The 15,787-nt window shown below is 31.6% G+C and overlaps 1 protein-coding gene and 2 pseudogenes across 3 annotated transcripts; 2 read left to right on the plus strand and 1 right to left on the minus strand.

Annotated features, from left to right (window-relative positions):
* The first annotated feature begins 1,647 nt into the window (after positions 1 to 1,647).
* On the plus strand, positions 1,648 to 2,317 carry LOC148204163 (17.3 kDa class II heat shock protein-like). Its single transcript, XM_088107218.1, has one exon. The coding sequence runs from the start codon at positions 1,716 to 1,718 to the stop codon at positions 2,145 to 2,147; it is 432 nt and encodes a 143-aa protein (XP_087963344.1). The 5' UTR covers positions 1,648 to 1,715; the 3' UTR covers positions 2,148 to 2,317.
* A 1,638-nt stretch (positions 2,318 to 3,955) lies between these two features.
* Positions 3,956 to 8,704, minus strand: LOC148204164 (25S rRNA (cytosine-C(5))-methyltransferase NSUN5-like; annotated as a pseudogene). Its single transcript, XR_015784436.1, has 10 exons — positions 8,400 to 8,704; positions 8,280 to 8,329; positions 8,156 to 8,194; positions 7,915 to 8,050; positions 7,661 to 7,747; positions 7,394 to 7,492; positions 6,686 to 7,202; positions 6,366 to 6,543; positions 4,995 to 5,143; positions 3,956 to 4,587 (listed from the first exon to the last, which is right to left on the minus strand). The product of XR_015784436.1 is annotated as a 25S rRNA (cytosine-C(5))-methyltransferase NSUN5-like (transcript).
* Positions 8,705 to 11,736: 3,032 nt separating this feature from the next.
* On the plus strand, positions 11,737 to 14,550 carry LOC124833982 ((S)-coclaurine N-methyltransferase-like; annotated as a pseudogene). Its single transcript, XR_015784438.1, has 7 exons — positions 11,737 to 12,005; positions 12,749 to 13,028; positions 13,150 to 13,249; positions 13,328 to 13,438; positions 13,588 to 13,671; positions 13,888 to 13,946; positions 14,067 to 14,550. The product of XR_015784438.1 is annotated as a (S)-coclaurine N-methyltransferase-like (transcript).
* Positions 14,551 to 15,787: the final 1,237 nt, after the last annotated feature.

A 15,787-nucleotide genomic window follows, 5' to 3' on the forward strand; every position in this document is an offset into this window, starting at 1 on the left:
TAAATCGATTAATATATGAAACTTCTCATTTTTGGTTTTAAATGAAATTATTTACTTTTTTTGTATTTTTCATTTTCTTTTATGAAAAATACAAGTTAGATAAAAATAAATAAAATAATTCTTTGTAGGTAGACTTAAGTTTATTTACAGCACTATTGTTAAACAACACTTTATTATATTTTGAGTTTGACATTAATAAAGAATATACAGTGTCATTATATGTGGTGTGTTTTGATCAATTAGTTTGTTTTAACATATAGATTTAATTATAGTATTCTAATTCAGCATAAAAGTGAAAAATGTATACCAAATTTTATAAATTTTAACTTATGTATTCATATGTCTTAAGATTGAAACTATAAAATAATTATAGAGATCTTAATTGATCCCTCTCACAATCTTCTAATTATAAGAATAAATACATGATAAATAGGGTAATCCTACACACAATATAATCATGATAAATAGGGTAATCCTAGACATAATATAATCATAATAAATAGGATAATCCTTGACACACTATAATGATGATAAGATAGGATAAATATCCTAACAATATGTATATTTTAAAGTAACATAATATTCATGATAATTTATTTGAAAAATAAGATCTCTAGCAAAGTATAAATTTATTTTGTAATGGGTTTATATAAGTTTTAATTATTTTTTCAAAACCACAATAATACATACAATATTTATTATTATGTTTATTTAAATAGACTGGTTACTTCTGAAAGTTTACTTATCCGAGTAAAGCTTATTTACATTTTTTAATTAAGCAAGATAAACATGTTAATTTTTCCATATATGATAAACTCACATTGAATTAACTTATCATCAATATTTTACACTTTTTCTAGTACACAACACATCAATAATATTTCTCAAACTCAGTTTATAATACCATAAATATCTTTAAGATGTAAATATGTTAAAATCATTGTTTTTTCTTAAGATTTTATTTTACATGAGTCGTAAAACAGAATCTCACTAAAATAACTCAATTATTTATTTACTATTTTAGCTTTGTTAATAATTAATTTGGTAAAGCCTCCTAATTCTATTTTGGAATTCTTCCAACGTGAATATTTATTTTTATTAGCTCAAAAAATGACTGAAGTGAGGTTTACTTAATATAATTAATTTTTTCGAGAAATATTTTATGAACAATATGATAAATAAATAATTTTTGAAAAAGAAAAATTGGTGAAGTTGTTGGAAGGTGAGAGCGGAAATAAAACAACGATGTTTATTATTATGGAAAAAAAAAGAAAAGAAAAACACATAGAATAAGAGTGTGACGATGAAAATACATGCATAGGACGAAAGCTCACTCAACACAATCGCATTTCACTGCACCTTAACCCATAACACAATACCACCAGCCAATAATAGTGTCACGACCTAACCAACACCATCACACTGGGCTCCACTCCTTGTTGTTCTCATGTACTAAAATTCCCAAATTTTATTTATGACAGGGACAGCAACACTCTCTGCTAAGTGTTTCACACACTCCTTCACGGGCGCGTCACTCCCTCCTCACAATATACTTTTCTATTAATTTATTCTGAGTTTTATTCCCGTGTACAGCGAAGCACGCACAATCGCCTTGCCATATGGACCGCTTGCATATGGATAGGGACAAAGCCCAAAGAATGAATTCTGTATTTTAAGGGACGAACAGTCAAAACCCTACTAACCCTACTAGAAGCATGGGAATTTGGTCCGGATCCTCCTGTAACTTCCTACTAATATTCTGTGAATTTTTTTGGACCTACATCCTAGATGCAAAATCAATGGCTGCCACCCCTACTGATATGAAGGAGTATCCGCACTCTTACGCGTTTGTGATCGACATGCCTGGGCTGAAAGGTGAGAACATTAAGGTGCAGATGGAGGAGGAGGACACTGTGCTAGTCATTAGCGGCGAGAGGAAGAGGAAGAAAGTAGGGATTAAGTATTTGAGAATGGAGAGAAGGATGGGAAAGTTCATGCGCAAGTTTAAGTTTCCGGACAATGCCAAAACTGATGGCATATCTGCCAGGTATCAGGATGGTGTGCTCACCATCACCATCAACAAGTTCCCTCCTCTTCCTCCTCCTCCACCCAAGCCGTTAAAGCCTCTTGTGATCAAGGTTGAGTAAGACCGGTGGCATTGCACTGCACCTATTTCTATCCATGCCTTCATTTTCTGAATGTTTTTTATATGGTTTTGCGTCTTTCCTTCAGTTTTTATTGTAAATCTGAATATGAAGGTGATCTAAATGCAGTGATATAATAATGCATGCTTTGAAGTAAATTTTAATTTGTCTAATTCCTCTGATTTATCAGTGTTATGATGAATAGAAATAGTCTTCTGTAATAATAAAAAAGTCTACTATGGAAACGGTGTGAAAAAATTAATCATGGAAACTTAAAATACCTAAAACCCTTAAAAGTGTATCTGATATCTTATTTCATTAACGTAGTATGAACATTTTTTAATTTGAACAACTAAACATTTTCACGAATGGTTGTCCTGCAATGTAAAAAAATGCATTTTATTTTTATCATTATTATTATCATCATTGTTATGATATTACATATTTAAGTTTAATTTGATAAAATCCATTCAAGATTGTCAAGAATTGGGAAAAAGTCATTGTCAAGAAAAGAAATATTTTGAAGTGTAAATGTATAGTATCATCTTATATATTTATATAGATATAAATAAAATATTCCATTAAATAATATCTGTATAACAAAAGGATATTCTAGGTTACATTCACTAAAGCATAATTAAGGCATTAATTATATAATAAACCTAACAAACAAACCCACGCTTGGGGTGTTAGACAACACTCTACCACTTTTAATAGGTCAAATTGAAAGAACTGACTGTTACCCCTACTAATTGACCATCTCTATCTTTTAACGCCGCATGGAAATCGGCCCTTTTTTTTTAGCCCGGGCTAGACAAAACTCAATCAATATTAATATGCAGGTAAGTAAGAAAATGGCGAATGGCGCCAAAAAATTATACAATGTACTGTTTTAAATGAAAATAAGTAAATTTAAAACATTTTACACCTCTAATTTTATCTTGGTCACCTCCTTATATCCTCCCATTTCGGAAGCTACATCAGTTGATCATATAACCACATTTTGAATGGATTCGTGCTAATATACGGCATACGTTTCTTCTTTCTTTGCGCGTTTTTAATTCCGGGAGTGTTACGGGAAATTCTAGTTTTTTTATTTGAACAGTCCAAAGATGCACCTTTCCTACTTTCCTAACAAACAAAGCAATAAAGAAAAATTTTCGTTTTTATTTGTACAGTCCCAAGATGCACCTTTCCTACATTCCTAACAAACAAAGCCTCGCCATGCTTAGCAGGATCTGTCCGAAAAACAATGATAGACCAGGAACTCTGCTGCTGTCGAAAACTAGTACTTGCAGCCTTCAAACTATACCTGTCAAATAAACCCACATCATAGTACTTGACCCTTGACCCTGTCCACATGGATTGGGACCAAAAAAATCTTCTATTTAAAAAATCCACTGGGCTAAATATCCCCAAATCCTTGTGGATTAGGATCTGTCCATGGACTTTTCTTTTTAGGATGAAAAAAAAACTCATTTAAAAAATTTGTAATTTCATAACAATGAAAGACATAGGATTGTGAACTTAAGAGTGAATTCTTTTGTGATTTCATAGCAGCTATAAGGAAACGTGCGTATGATGTGATAGGATTAGCGTAAGCAATAAGAATTGGTACAACTGATTAGTAAAAATTAAAGCTGTTAAGAAGAACTGGTTAGTAAAAACAGCAAAGTAACCTATCAAACTAGCCTATGAAACTGCAAAGAAAAATTCAAAACAGCTATACTACTTTACTTCCTAAAAATAGCAAATGGAATTTAAACTATGACAACGATGATCTAAAAAAGAAAAAAACAAAAACAGCAATCAGCACGAGAAAGTATAAAAACTTAACCAGAAAAGCAAAAAAATTTTGAACATGCTATATCAGAATTGCACATTGTCCTCCATGTGAAAGGGGATCAGAACTGAAACAGCAAATAAGAAAAGAAAAGAAACTGAACAATTGTTTTGATACAAAGAGAATAGAAAAATTGAAACTGCTTGGCAGCAACTGGTCCTGACTCAAACTGTTCTTCAACTTTCCTCTTAATTCTGACTTGATGTCCTGGCCTAAACCTTCACAAAACTGCTATAAACCAACCAACAATGCTAAAAAATCATCTCATTATTGGTCGTTCCTACAAACAAACCCATTATTCAGCTTGCACAAGAACAATGAAACCTTGCACAAGAACAATGACATCAGTTAACAGGTTCTTTTTATGATAAGGTGCTGTGATAGGCATTATGTTTATGAGATGCGTAACTCTCATTGAATAGTATGAGGTGTGAGATAGAGTATTTAAGTGCTCAGTTATCCTTTCTTCACGACTAGCTTTTAAGGGTAGAATACCACAAGTGCTATAGTGTTTGTCAAAAGCTCACAGATTGAAACCCAAATTTACATGTAATCACAATCATGCTGCTCCCTTCCTATAACAGATGGGATTTTGACAACCTAGTGCAAAACAAAAAAAAAAACTTAAACTTTCATCTCAAAAATTGCAAGACAATGTTCTGAAAGCTCTATTAAACTGTGGAAGAACATTGATAATCAGTTGTTGAAACAAGCAAGAATTTATTTTTTTATTTTCCCTGTTTCGCTTGCGATGGAAACATTTTTTTCTGATTCAACAATTTAATGTGGATACATTTGTTAAGTTCCATCATAGAAGAAACAGGAAAAAAGTAGAAAAAATCTAAAACATAAAGATCCAAATCCAACAAAAAAAAAAATCTAACATGTTAGGACTAAAACTGTTTAACAGTGCCCTTACATGGTGAAGCCTAGATCAATCACATAAGCACAATGCACATGTTCTAAGCACTAAAGCAGAATACAAATTTACTGTCATACACTCATACCTTTTTTGACTCTTCAGATATAAATATTGTTTTCCTCTTAGTACCCATAATTATTCTGTCTTTCGCATACTCCAACTGTGAAGCTGTTACTTTCTCTGCACCTTCAATTGCAGCTTTAATGGCAGCAACATTTACCAAGTTCACAAGAACTAGTTCAAGGAGATATAACAATAGAAAAAGTTATTCATAAACAAATTATAAGCAAGTGTCACTCTCTTTGCAAGTGAGCTTATATAAAACTCGTATAACAGATTTATCAATTAATAAAAACTTAATTAGAAACACGTGTTATGAAATCCTTGAAATTTAATTAAGTCTTACAATATAAAGAGACTTCAAATAACATACATCAAACTCGTTTTATGTTTATCCTAATAGAACTATTTTTAGACCATATCAGTAGTGGAGTTTTATACATAAAAGTTATAATTAAAATGAAAGATTTTATTAAAAAAAGAAGTAACATATGTTTTATTCTTATAACATGGTGCGAAAAGAAATACAAGACATCAAGCAATTAAATTAGTTATAACATTATCGTATAAATAAGTATATAGATGAAAAATTTCACTCAAAAACAAGAAAAATTGTAAGAAAATAGAAAAGTTATAAAGAAATGTTACTGCTACCAAGATACTGCAATAACATTTAAAGAGAGGTGGACCAATTTAAAGGCAAATTGTTAGGCCTGATCATGTGCATATCTGATTGAATGGAAGAGAGGGTGATAATGTTACAGTTGGATGTTTTTGTATGCTTCTGAAAACCATGGTTCCTTTGCTTAGTGGTTGTTAAAGACTAGGACTACAACTAGTAACTTAGATTTTTTTTTCTCACTCACTGTTCTTGCTTATTATTGATCATTGTTTTTTTACCATAATCCACTAAAACATAATCTAAAAAATCTAAATTGAGAACCAGAAAGATCAGGAGAAACACTCTTGGCTCCTTGCTTTGAATCGAAAACTACTAAATACTATGAGATTAGAAAGTAGTTGATGTTAATTAAGATAAGATTATTTTAAGAGAAAGAAAAAAGTGGTAGAAAAAGAAACAGAAGATGAAAAGGAATAATAAAATCAAATGACAAGTTGACAGTGAATATATGAAGTGGTTTCCAGCCTAATTGGTTCAGATTAAAAGGAAATCCGGGTCATAGAGTCTGTCTTGTTTCATAGAAAAACTGGGTCACAATAATTCTTAGAAAAAACAAATTCTAAAACATTACTATCATGGCTTTGAATTGCAATCCATTACCCTTATGACTATTCACAACACATCAAAGCATCAATGAGAGCCAACCTAACTCCCCAAAAAAATTAAACACAGACCAGTAAAGGTTTAAAGACTACAACATAGCATCAACATTACCTTCACACTAACATCTACTTTTGACTTTCCAACTGTCTTTCCTTCACCAGCAACCACCTCAACCTCTTGAGGCTTAGTTTGAGTGGTTGAGGGAAGCAAAATCCCACCTTCAGTTTTGTCTTATGCTTCCTTAACTTTTATCAGTCCTCTGTCACCTAAGAGGCTTAATTGCAGTGTACTGCACAACAAACCAACAGTTACATGAAGCTATTGAATTATCAAAGCACAAACTTTTCATTCAATAAACCAAAATTGTTGAAATATGCATTTACCCCTTTCTCAGACTGAAAGCACGAGAAGCATTTGAAAGAAAAGCTAACCTCCTTCACAATTCTTCTTTTCAACCACTCGATCGTCGCTTTTCAACCACTCGATCGTTGCTATCGCCGCCGCCTATACCACCGTGCGTTGCCGTCAAGTGCTGCCGTTGACTCCACTGTGTGTTGTCGCCGCCTGTACCGCCATGCCTGCCGCCGTAGACCCTGCTGTCTGTTGTCATTGTTGTAGAGCTCTTCGGCAAACGTTTGTCCAGAAGAAAATGGGATGTCCAGGATCAACAGAGAAAACTGGGGTTTTGGGGGCTAGGAGGCTAACCCGGCCCTAATTTAATCCCAACCCATTTTCTGGGGTTGGGGGATAGGGGTTTTGGAAAAGCTCCCTCAGGTGTGGGGACAGAAATGATAGGGTAATAAGTGATGTTTACAAGGAATGAAGAACTAGAATGCACCTATGATTGAATAAATTCATATCTTAAACGTTTATTACATTGCAGCAATAACTCACCTCCCATCCTGGTTGAGGGCTAAGAGCTGGTGCTGCCATGAAACTTGCCTTACCCTTTACAAAAGTTTGTCTCCATTTTAGCAAAACGATTACAAAAGAAAGAAAAACATGAAATCAGAATTGAAATATACGTTTCTTAAATATCAAAAGATAATAACGTTTTCATCCCCTGAGACCTATATACATATAATGATATATATCTATAACTTCTTTAAAAAAAGAAAAAAAAAAGAGTAATTCCTTACTTGCATAAAGATACTGCTGTTTTTAACAAGAGGGTGATCATGTAAATCAGTGCCTTTTGGGAGAATCAGTAACTCAGCCAGCAGATTATCTTTTTGAACCTATTTAATAATAATCCGTATCAACCGAAAATGTGGATTAAATCAATGAAGTAAACCTGGTGACTTTTTATAAATTCAGTTAAATACTTTCCTAAAAAAATTAAAGGAAGAAAACATTTCGACTAAAATATAAAATATTGATCATCAGAAATATTTTGATGAATTTACCGAGTAATTTTTCTGAAGTTCAAGCAAGACAGACTCAATATCCAGTTTAAGCGTATTCACACGAACATACCTGAGGTACAGAAACATCTGCATAAGAGCATATATTGAAAATGTAAAAATTTCAAAAAAAATCATCCCTAAAGCATCAGCTTCGAAATCAAAAACGTTGCCGCGCATCAACTGTAAAAAAGCACCAATTCTACAAACTATAAAATCTAATAAAATGCATAAAAACGGAAGAGGTAAAAAATGACCTGGAATTTCATGCAGAGCAATCAACTGTTTAACAATCTTCACATTTCTCTGTAACAAAAGCTGTTTAAGAGTCTAACGCAGAGAGCCTTCGTGTCGCATAAGGTACTTCTATGCATCACCAACTAGTGAAACCGCCTATAAATTTCAAAGTTTGGCCATGACCGCATAAATAACTAGTTTAATTTGCAGAAGTCGTAGAAGTAAGTGTCCTTCCATACAAGGACAGAAAAAACACCTCACCTTGCCGAAAATGATATAAACCAATTCTCGTTGCCTCTGCTAAAATCAACAATACACAACACATCGCGTTAAGAAACGAGAAAAACCAAAGTTATAATGCAGTAAAGTTATTACGATTTATGACCATGTTGAGAATGGAAGCAGCTTCCAAGACATCTTTAATGATGGGAAGATCTGCGAACGAAACACCGAACACGTGAATGAAATGATACATTCAGAGATAGCTAGCTACTTAGTTAGTTACATTTTAGGGTTTGACAAATGAGAGCGAAGGTGGTGGTCTTGTTCCTAACGGAAGGTTGATAGATGAGGGATTTGATGGAGGCAAGAGCGCGGCTCTTAGCGTCTCCTTCGAGAACCACTCTCAGCACCTTCGCTGCCTCTCTGCGTGCGAAATACGCTGACCTCTCAGCACCATTGAACTTTCCCCCATTTTCTTCCACACTCTTTTTCGTCTTCTTCATTCCCAGGGTTTAGGGGTTTTGTCTTGCGTCTTTGCATTGCACTTAATTTACACAATAAACCACAACTTTTTGTCACTCTCTTATTTTGCCAGAAACGACGACTCTATTTGTCGTTTTTGAGGTCTATGAACATTGAGCAATACGGAAGCCCATTCTAGTAAGTCTGGCCCGTACCTTTTTGGATTCCTTCTTTTGGGTTTAGTGCTTTGGGTTCCTTTATAAGTTGGTGTCTTTTCGCATCTCTTTTTTTAAACATGTCTCTCTATTAAATTGTACTTATTACTTAAATTTAGAGTTTGTCTGGTTTTTATTTTATAATTTTAAATATATTTTTATTCTTTAAGCATTGGAGACATATAAAATCATTTTTTAACTTGAAATGATAAATGAATTAAATAATCCAAACAACGTAATAATAAGATGTGAAAAAAATGTAGAAGTAGAACCACAACTAACCTTAAACGGTAAATAAGCAATACAAACTTTGAGTAGCTTCTAATTCTTGAATTGTATTATATGTGTCATGTTGTAAAAAAAACGACAATAAAATCATTTTATTATATTATCTTATGCATTTATATTTCAACCTTGTATATTTATAAAAAAAAAACTAATAAATATTAGCTATTAACACATTTTCCTCTCAATTTTTTCCTTTATATTGTATTTTTCCTTGTTTTCTTTACTTTATTCAAAATATTATATATATATATATATATATATATATAAAGAAAAATCTACGAAGAAGCTGCCTCGTTTAAAAAAAGGCCATGGGGTTTATATTATGTGAGTCATAGTCCATTCTTTTCGTATCAATGGTGCCAAAATGAGTGGTGATAATACAAAACCATCAGATTCACCTGAGAGTGATTTCACCAAGCAATGGCCTTCGGAGCTCTCCGAGTACCTGAATTTAGATGATGATCAATGGTCATACGATGATCTCGATGGTGAAAAATAGCCCAAATCCAAGGTGTGGGAGATTATTGCATGGTTCATCATGATTGTCATGAGAAGTGTTGTTAATGTTTTATTCAATCTTCCATATACATATATATTAAAAAACTTTGTTATATGATAAATATTGTTTTATAGGAACTACTACAGGTGTTCAGTGGAGGGATGTTCAGTGAAGAAGGTAGTTGAAAGGGACAAGGATGATCCGAGGTTACGTAGGCACCCATACTCATCCGAATTACAGTTAAGTCGAAGAAGTTGAAGTTTTTTGACATAGGAGCTAGCTACCGTGGTAGTCTGCCTGTGCACTTCCCAAGTGTTATGTGGTAATTTTTCATGAAAAATTGAACTTTAAGGGCTAATTAAGAAGATCACATACCACGACAACTAATATGGAACATGTAGTGATTTGATGAAGATGAGGTTGAGAACTATGGGGAGGATATAAGGAAAAAGGACAATGAGATTTTCCCAAGTTGTACAGTCTTTAAGTCTGTAATCATTAATTATATTGTCCTTTATTTTGTAATTTGCTTGAGAATCAGAAGAAGTATTTCTTTCATCCTCAAATCACAATCTCCCCAAATCCTTCTTTTTCTAAAATTTATGTTTTAAAACATGTAAAAAATTTGCAGTTTTACTGGAAATTTATATTCTTACGAATTGTTTTCTCTTTTAGAATGAATAGTTAATAATTAAATAATGATAAGAGTATTTTCAGAATTAAAGATTGATAAGAAATTCATTATGAGATCAAATTATTATACCACATTAACACCTTTTAAACTTATTGATATCAATCACAACTTTTAACTAAAATTAGGCCAACATTTATATATTTTAAAATAATATAACTAAATCAAAGAAATTAGATAAATAAATTAACAAAAACCTAAAATTCATATAAATAATGCGTATTTAATTGACTGGGCAACATGTGTGATAGTTCCTAGAACCAAAAACCCTGTAAGGTTTTGCATCGAACTAATGCAATTACTTTTAGAATTTAACTATTTGGAATTTTTTTTATTAAATTACGAAAATTGATAAGTTATCTTTTGAAGTAATAACCACTTAAAATTATTATATTTATTTTTTTAACTTTTTTATTAAAAGGTTATTTTATAATGGTAGTGACTTTTGTGAAATCATTATTTACAAGGTGTTTTTTTTATATTTAATAAATTAGATTTATTTATTTAAATTTAGGAATTAAATTTACAATTTAAAACTTTTGTTTTTTGTAAATTTTTTTAAATATATTTAAGTGTTTATATTTTATAAGATGCAGTTAAATTCTTTTAGCTACATACTTTGAATAAAATCTTTGCAACTTAAGATAAATTGAGTTTTGTTTATTAAGAGACAGAATACAAATTGAAAAATAATTACGATTAGTATTCGAATTAAAATGGAAATTATTATTGAATACAAATAAATTATTTTTTTCAAGCAAATGTTACAATAGACTATTTATTAGAAAACCTATATTGAGGGAAGTAAAGGTCTGGAACCATGCAACATAAAAGGTAACACCACTCAAGATTTTAAATAAGACTATAAATTATAACGTTAAAAGATTTTTTTTTGTCTTGAAAATACATATTTATGTAATAACCTAATAAAATATTAATAAATTATGAGTAAGACTTTAGTATAAAAGTAAAAATTTTGAAAAAAAAATATCTTAAATGAGTTGGCACAAATCTATAAAAATTAAATTTAAACATCATATATTTTATTTCTTGAGTTGGTCTTTTAAATTATGTTGATGTTATTGGATGATTTTCTATGATATTGTCATGGTCTATTTGTATAATTAAGAATTTATATAACATGATGAACTAATAACAATCCAAGATATCATTTGATAACATAAGTTCATGCTAAAAATATAAATATTAAGACATTTATTCTCCCACTTTCTATGGCAAATAAATAATAATAATAATTACTGCCACTACCTGCTATTTTATTGTGTAATTATAATAATAAATAAAATTTTACTTTTATAACGGAGTTTTTTTATTAATTTTTATAACTTTAATGCAAATTTTAGTACTTTTATAATTATGTTTTTTAATTGTTTTTATTTTGATGAAAATTGGATACAAAGAATAATAATAATAATATAAAAAAGAAAAGAATAATACAGGCAAATAGAAGATAAGACACTTGTTTATGATGCAGTGAGGGTTCCCTTGCGGCTTCCATGGAAGGGATGATGCAGCTTGCTTATGATGCAACGGTGAAGCTCATGCTGTCTGCACTTGAGCGCAACCTCCTCCCTGACGCCGTCACCAGAAGACTCACGCGCCTCCTTTTGGCTACTCGCCTTCGCTCTTCTTCCACCACATCCTCGGGGCTTCAACTTTTCAACCTCCTCCACTTCGCACACTGTATTATTTCTTACCTTCTTAATTTCTCTCGTCGCGATTATGACTGCATTTTCAAAAATCAATCACTATGACATTCTGGGAATCAAAAAAAGAAAAATAACGAAAACATTACTTTGCAACGTCTTAATGTAATAATGTGTTTTTTTGAGTTCATTTGATTTTGTCCGGTTAATGAACAATTTGACCAGGAATTTCATGTCTCACGCTCTTTCAGGTAATTGGTAACTTTACCTAAAAGTTTCCTTTGTTTCTGTGCTATTAGTAGATAGTGATCCTGTTTCTTTGATTTATATTTTCGAAATTTGATTTTCTTTTTATAAAAAAAAAGCAACGAAAATAGACACTCAACTAAGCTGATGTCTCAGTCTCACCGCCTGCAGCACTCTTGAGGCGATGAGAAAATATCTTTGAACTGTTCCTGGTTTTTGGTTTATAAAATAAGATTTGGAATAATTTTTTAAACTGGTAGACTTTACAGGCGAAATTGATTCTTAAGTTGCAAGGAAGGAATTATTTTAAGTAATAGTTTTTAAAGACAAAAGACTAGAAGAAAATCACATAGGACCTAAACCTTTACAACAAAATCTACCTAAAAGGGAGTACAGGATGAAATGTGGGAACTGGGCACTGGGAACAGTCATACATATCTCACTTGATTAGCTACAACAGGTTTGCTGTACTGATTAAGTTATGCGTGCAGAAGTGAAAAGATTTAAGTTGTTACCAAAATAAATTTCTGACAAGTATGTGTGCATGAAAGAAAAATAGTGAAGTACGCTCACAACCTTATGGCTAATATAGCATTCCCAAATGCATGAACTCCTGCAGCTCTTGCTATTTCTCTTCTGCCTCAACGACGCTGGAAGAGGCTGAAGAAGCAACGTTGAAACTGTACTGCGACAGATCAAACCTGAAAGATGGTCATACGGTACTTGATGTGGGATGTGGTTGGGGATCGCTGGCATTATACATTGCCAAGAAATATATTAACTGCAGAGTTACAGGAATCTGCAATTCCACAACTCAAAAGGCTTACATTGAGGAGAAGTGCCGGTATGGTGCTTGATATCCCCTTGTTGGCTTTAAGGCCTTATGCATTGCCATATGGCTCTGAAAAATCTGATTAGGTAGATGACACTTGGGTGAAAATCACATTCTTCTCCTCACTTGTCAGGGATCTTCAGCTGCAAAATATCAATATTATAGTTGCTGATATTAGCACGTTTGAAATGGAGGCTTCTTACGACAGAATATTTTCCATAAAAATGTTTGAGGTTAGGATTTGTTAATTAATGATTGGTGTCAACGACACGTTTTCTTGTATTTTAGAGTCAGCTTTGACCTTGATGCAGCATATGAAGAACTACCAAGACCTTCTGAAGAAGATATCCAAATGGATGAAAGAAGATGGCCTTTTATTTGTGCATTACTTCTGCCACAGAGCATTTGCCTACCACTTTGAGGTGAACCCAATACTACACTGTTAAACAACTTGACCATTGTGATGTTATATTTGTGATATATATTAGTCAATGCATTAACAAGGCTAGTGAGGTTTCAACTTTTCATAGATATAATTAATTTACCTACTACTTGCTACTTCTTCATAAAGGATAAAAATGAAGATGACTGGATTACAAGATACTTCTTTACTGGAGGAACCATGCCTTCAGCAAATCTACTTCTTTATTTTCAAGTGAGTTTCCTATGCTTCTTGTGCCAGCTTTGTTATTAACAAATGGTATCTCTGAATCCCGTCAAATGTTGCCATGTGTTATATGAAGGAAAAAAGCTGTCTCCTTAAAAGAAAAAACGGGAAAAGAAAGAAGTATCCGCTATACTTTTGTTTAACACCTTTATGTCCAGAATCAGCTCACTTGTAACCAACTATCTTCTTTGGTGATGTATGTAGGATGATGTTACAGTCATCAACCATTGGCTGGTAAATGGTAAACACTACGCACAGACCAGGTTAGAATCAACTTGACTGCTAAATGATTTTACAGCGATCACGTCATACTCCACCGGTAGTTGATTTGTTTACAAAGCAAGTTCGAACCCACTTCTAAAAAAAATGAATACATGTTGCAGTGAAGAATGGCTGAAAAGAATGGACCAGAAAATGACTTACATCAAGCCAATTATGCAATCAACGTATGGCAATGCTTCAGCTACCAAGTGGACTGCGTATTGGAGAACATTCTTCATAGCTGTGGCGGAACTTTTCGGATATAATAACGGTGAAGAATGGATGGTTGCACACTTTCTTTTCAAAAAGAAATGAAATAAGCCATAACCTAATCTTTTAATTTGAGAATGGCTTCCAAACCTATTTTACTATTTTTCCTAAGCATTCAGGACAAAAAAAGCTGCCAAGCGAAGTTGCACATTTCAATAATGTTGTGTCATTTATAACTTAATTTATTTGGTTGTTTGACTTTTTTTTTTCTTGGTTCTCAGTCCTTTGCACTTTAGTTCAAACTTTAAAATATGCACTTTGGTTCTTCTATGATGTTATACTTTGTAACGAATATAATTTTATCTTGTTCTTGAATGAAATGATTTTTGCCTCAAATTACGGGGTTTTGGCATTTAAAGTATATGGTAGTTTGATGCTAGGTTGTGGTGTTTTTATATGGGTGTTTCAATAATTCCAAGTTACAATAGTTCTAGGAAAGTCACCCAATCAAAGAACTATTGCAATCAAGTTCTTGAGGAACTCACACCCAAAAAGATATTTTGTAGAAGAACCAAACTAAGTATCAAGAGTATTACTAATATGGTGTTATCTTGTTTGGTTATTTTTTACATTAAATATTTTTTCTACTTATTGAACAACCATTCACCATTAAAACATTATCGTATATTTGTTGTTGTCAACATAATTTCAACTATCAGCAAAAAATAATTCCAATTGATAAATGTTAAGATCTACATTCTATATAAATTAAAACATAATCAAATTTATAAGTCTGAATAATAAAAACATAATTAAATAATATATTACATTGTCCGGCGGTTTAATTTGATTTGGTTTAGATTAGTTTTCAACCTATAAATCCAAAACATGTTATTTGAAAAAAAAACAGAACATAATACGACGAAGTTAATATTTTACAATTTTCACTTTTTAAATTGGATTAGTTTGATTTTTAACATCTTCACTAGTGGAAATACTTCCGTATGTATCTTTTTTTTACTTAAAAATAAATAATGATTTAAAAGGATAAAATCATAAAATAATTTATTTAATTTGTAAAATAATTAAATTTAAATTAATAATCATTTAAAGGATAAAATTAGAAATGTAATTATTTTAATTTAAAATAATGTTTATTTAATGGAAAAAAAATTAAAAATATACACACACAAAAAAATCTCTGTATATATATAGATATAGATGTTACAATCGACATTAGTTTTATTCTTATGAAGTCTTATTTTATTTGTAAGATAAAATACTCTTATTTATTTGAGTTCAATGAATTAGTTGTTACGAATAACATATTTAGAAATAAAATCACACCAAATAAAAAATGATATTTAGAAAATAAATTGTTTTTAAATCCTTAAAGATTAAAACACTTAAAAATGATTAAGGTTCAAATAAATTTTAAGATAATATATTTACAAAACATCTTATCATTGCGAAATTATTTTTTGGAACACATTAAAACATTCGAATTTTTTTGAGGTTTTCGATGGGGTGCACCAAAAAATTTGACAGGTGCAAGAAGTCATTGCCATGTCGTTAGGCCCCTAATACTTAGTAATTGTTGTCAACATGACTCTTGCATAGTTCTCGACATGCA

The sequence above is a fragment of the Vigna umbellata genome, chromosome 2, assembly GCF_029865625.1.
Source record: "Vigna umbellata cultivar VRB3 chromosome 2, Vumbellata_1.0, whole genome shotgun sequence".
Classification (NCBI taxonomy): domain Eukaryota; kingdom Viridiplantae; phylum Streptophyta; class Magnoliopsida; order Fabales; family Fabaceae; genus Vigna; species Vigna umbellata.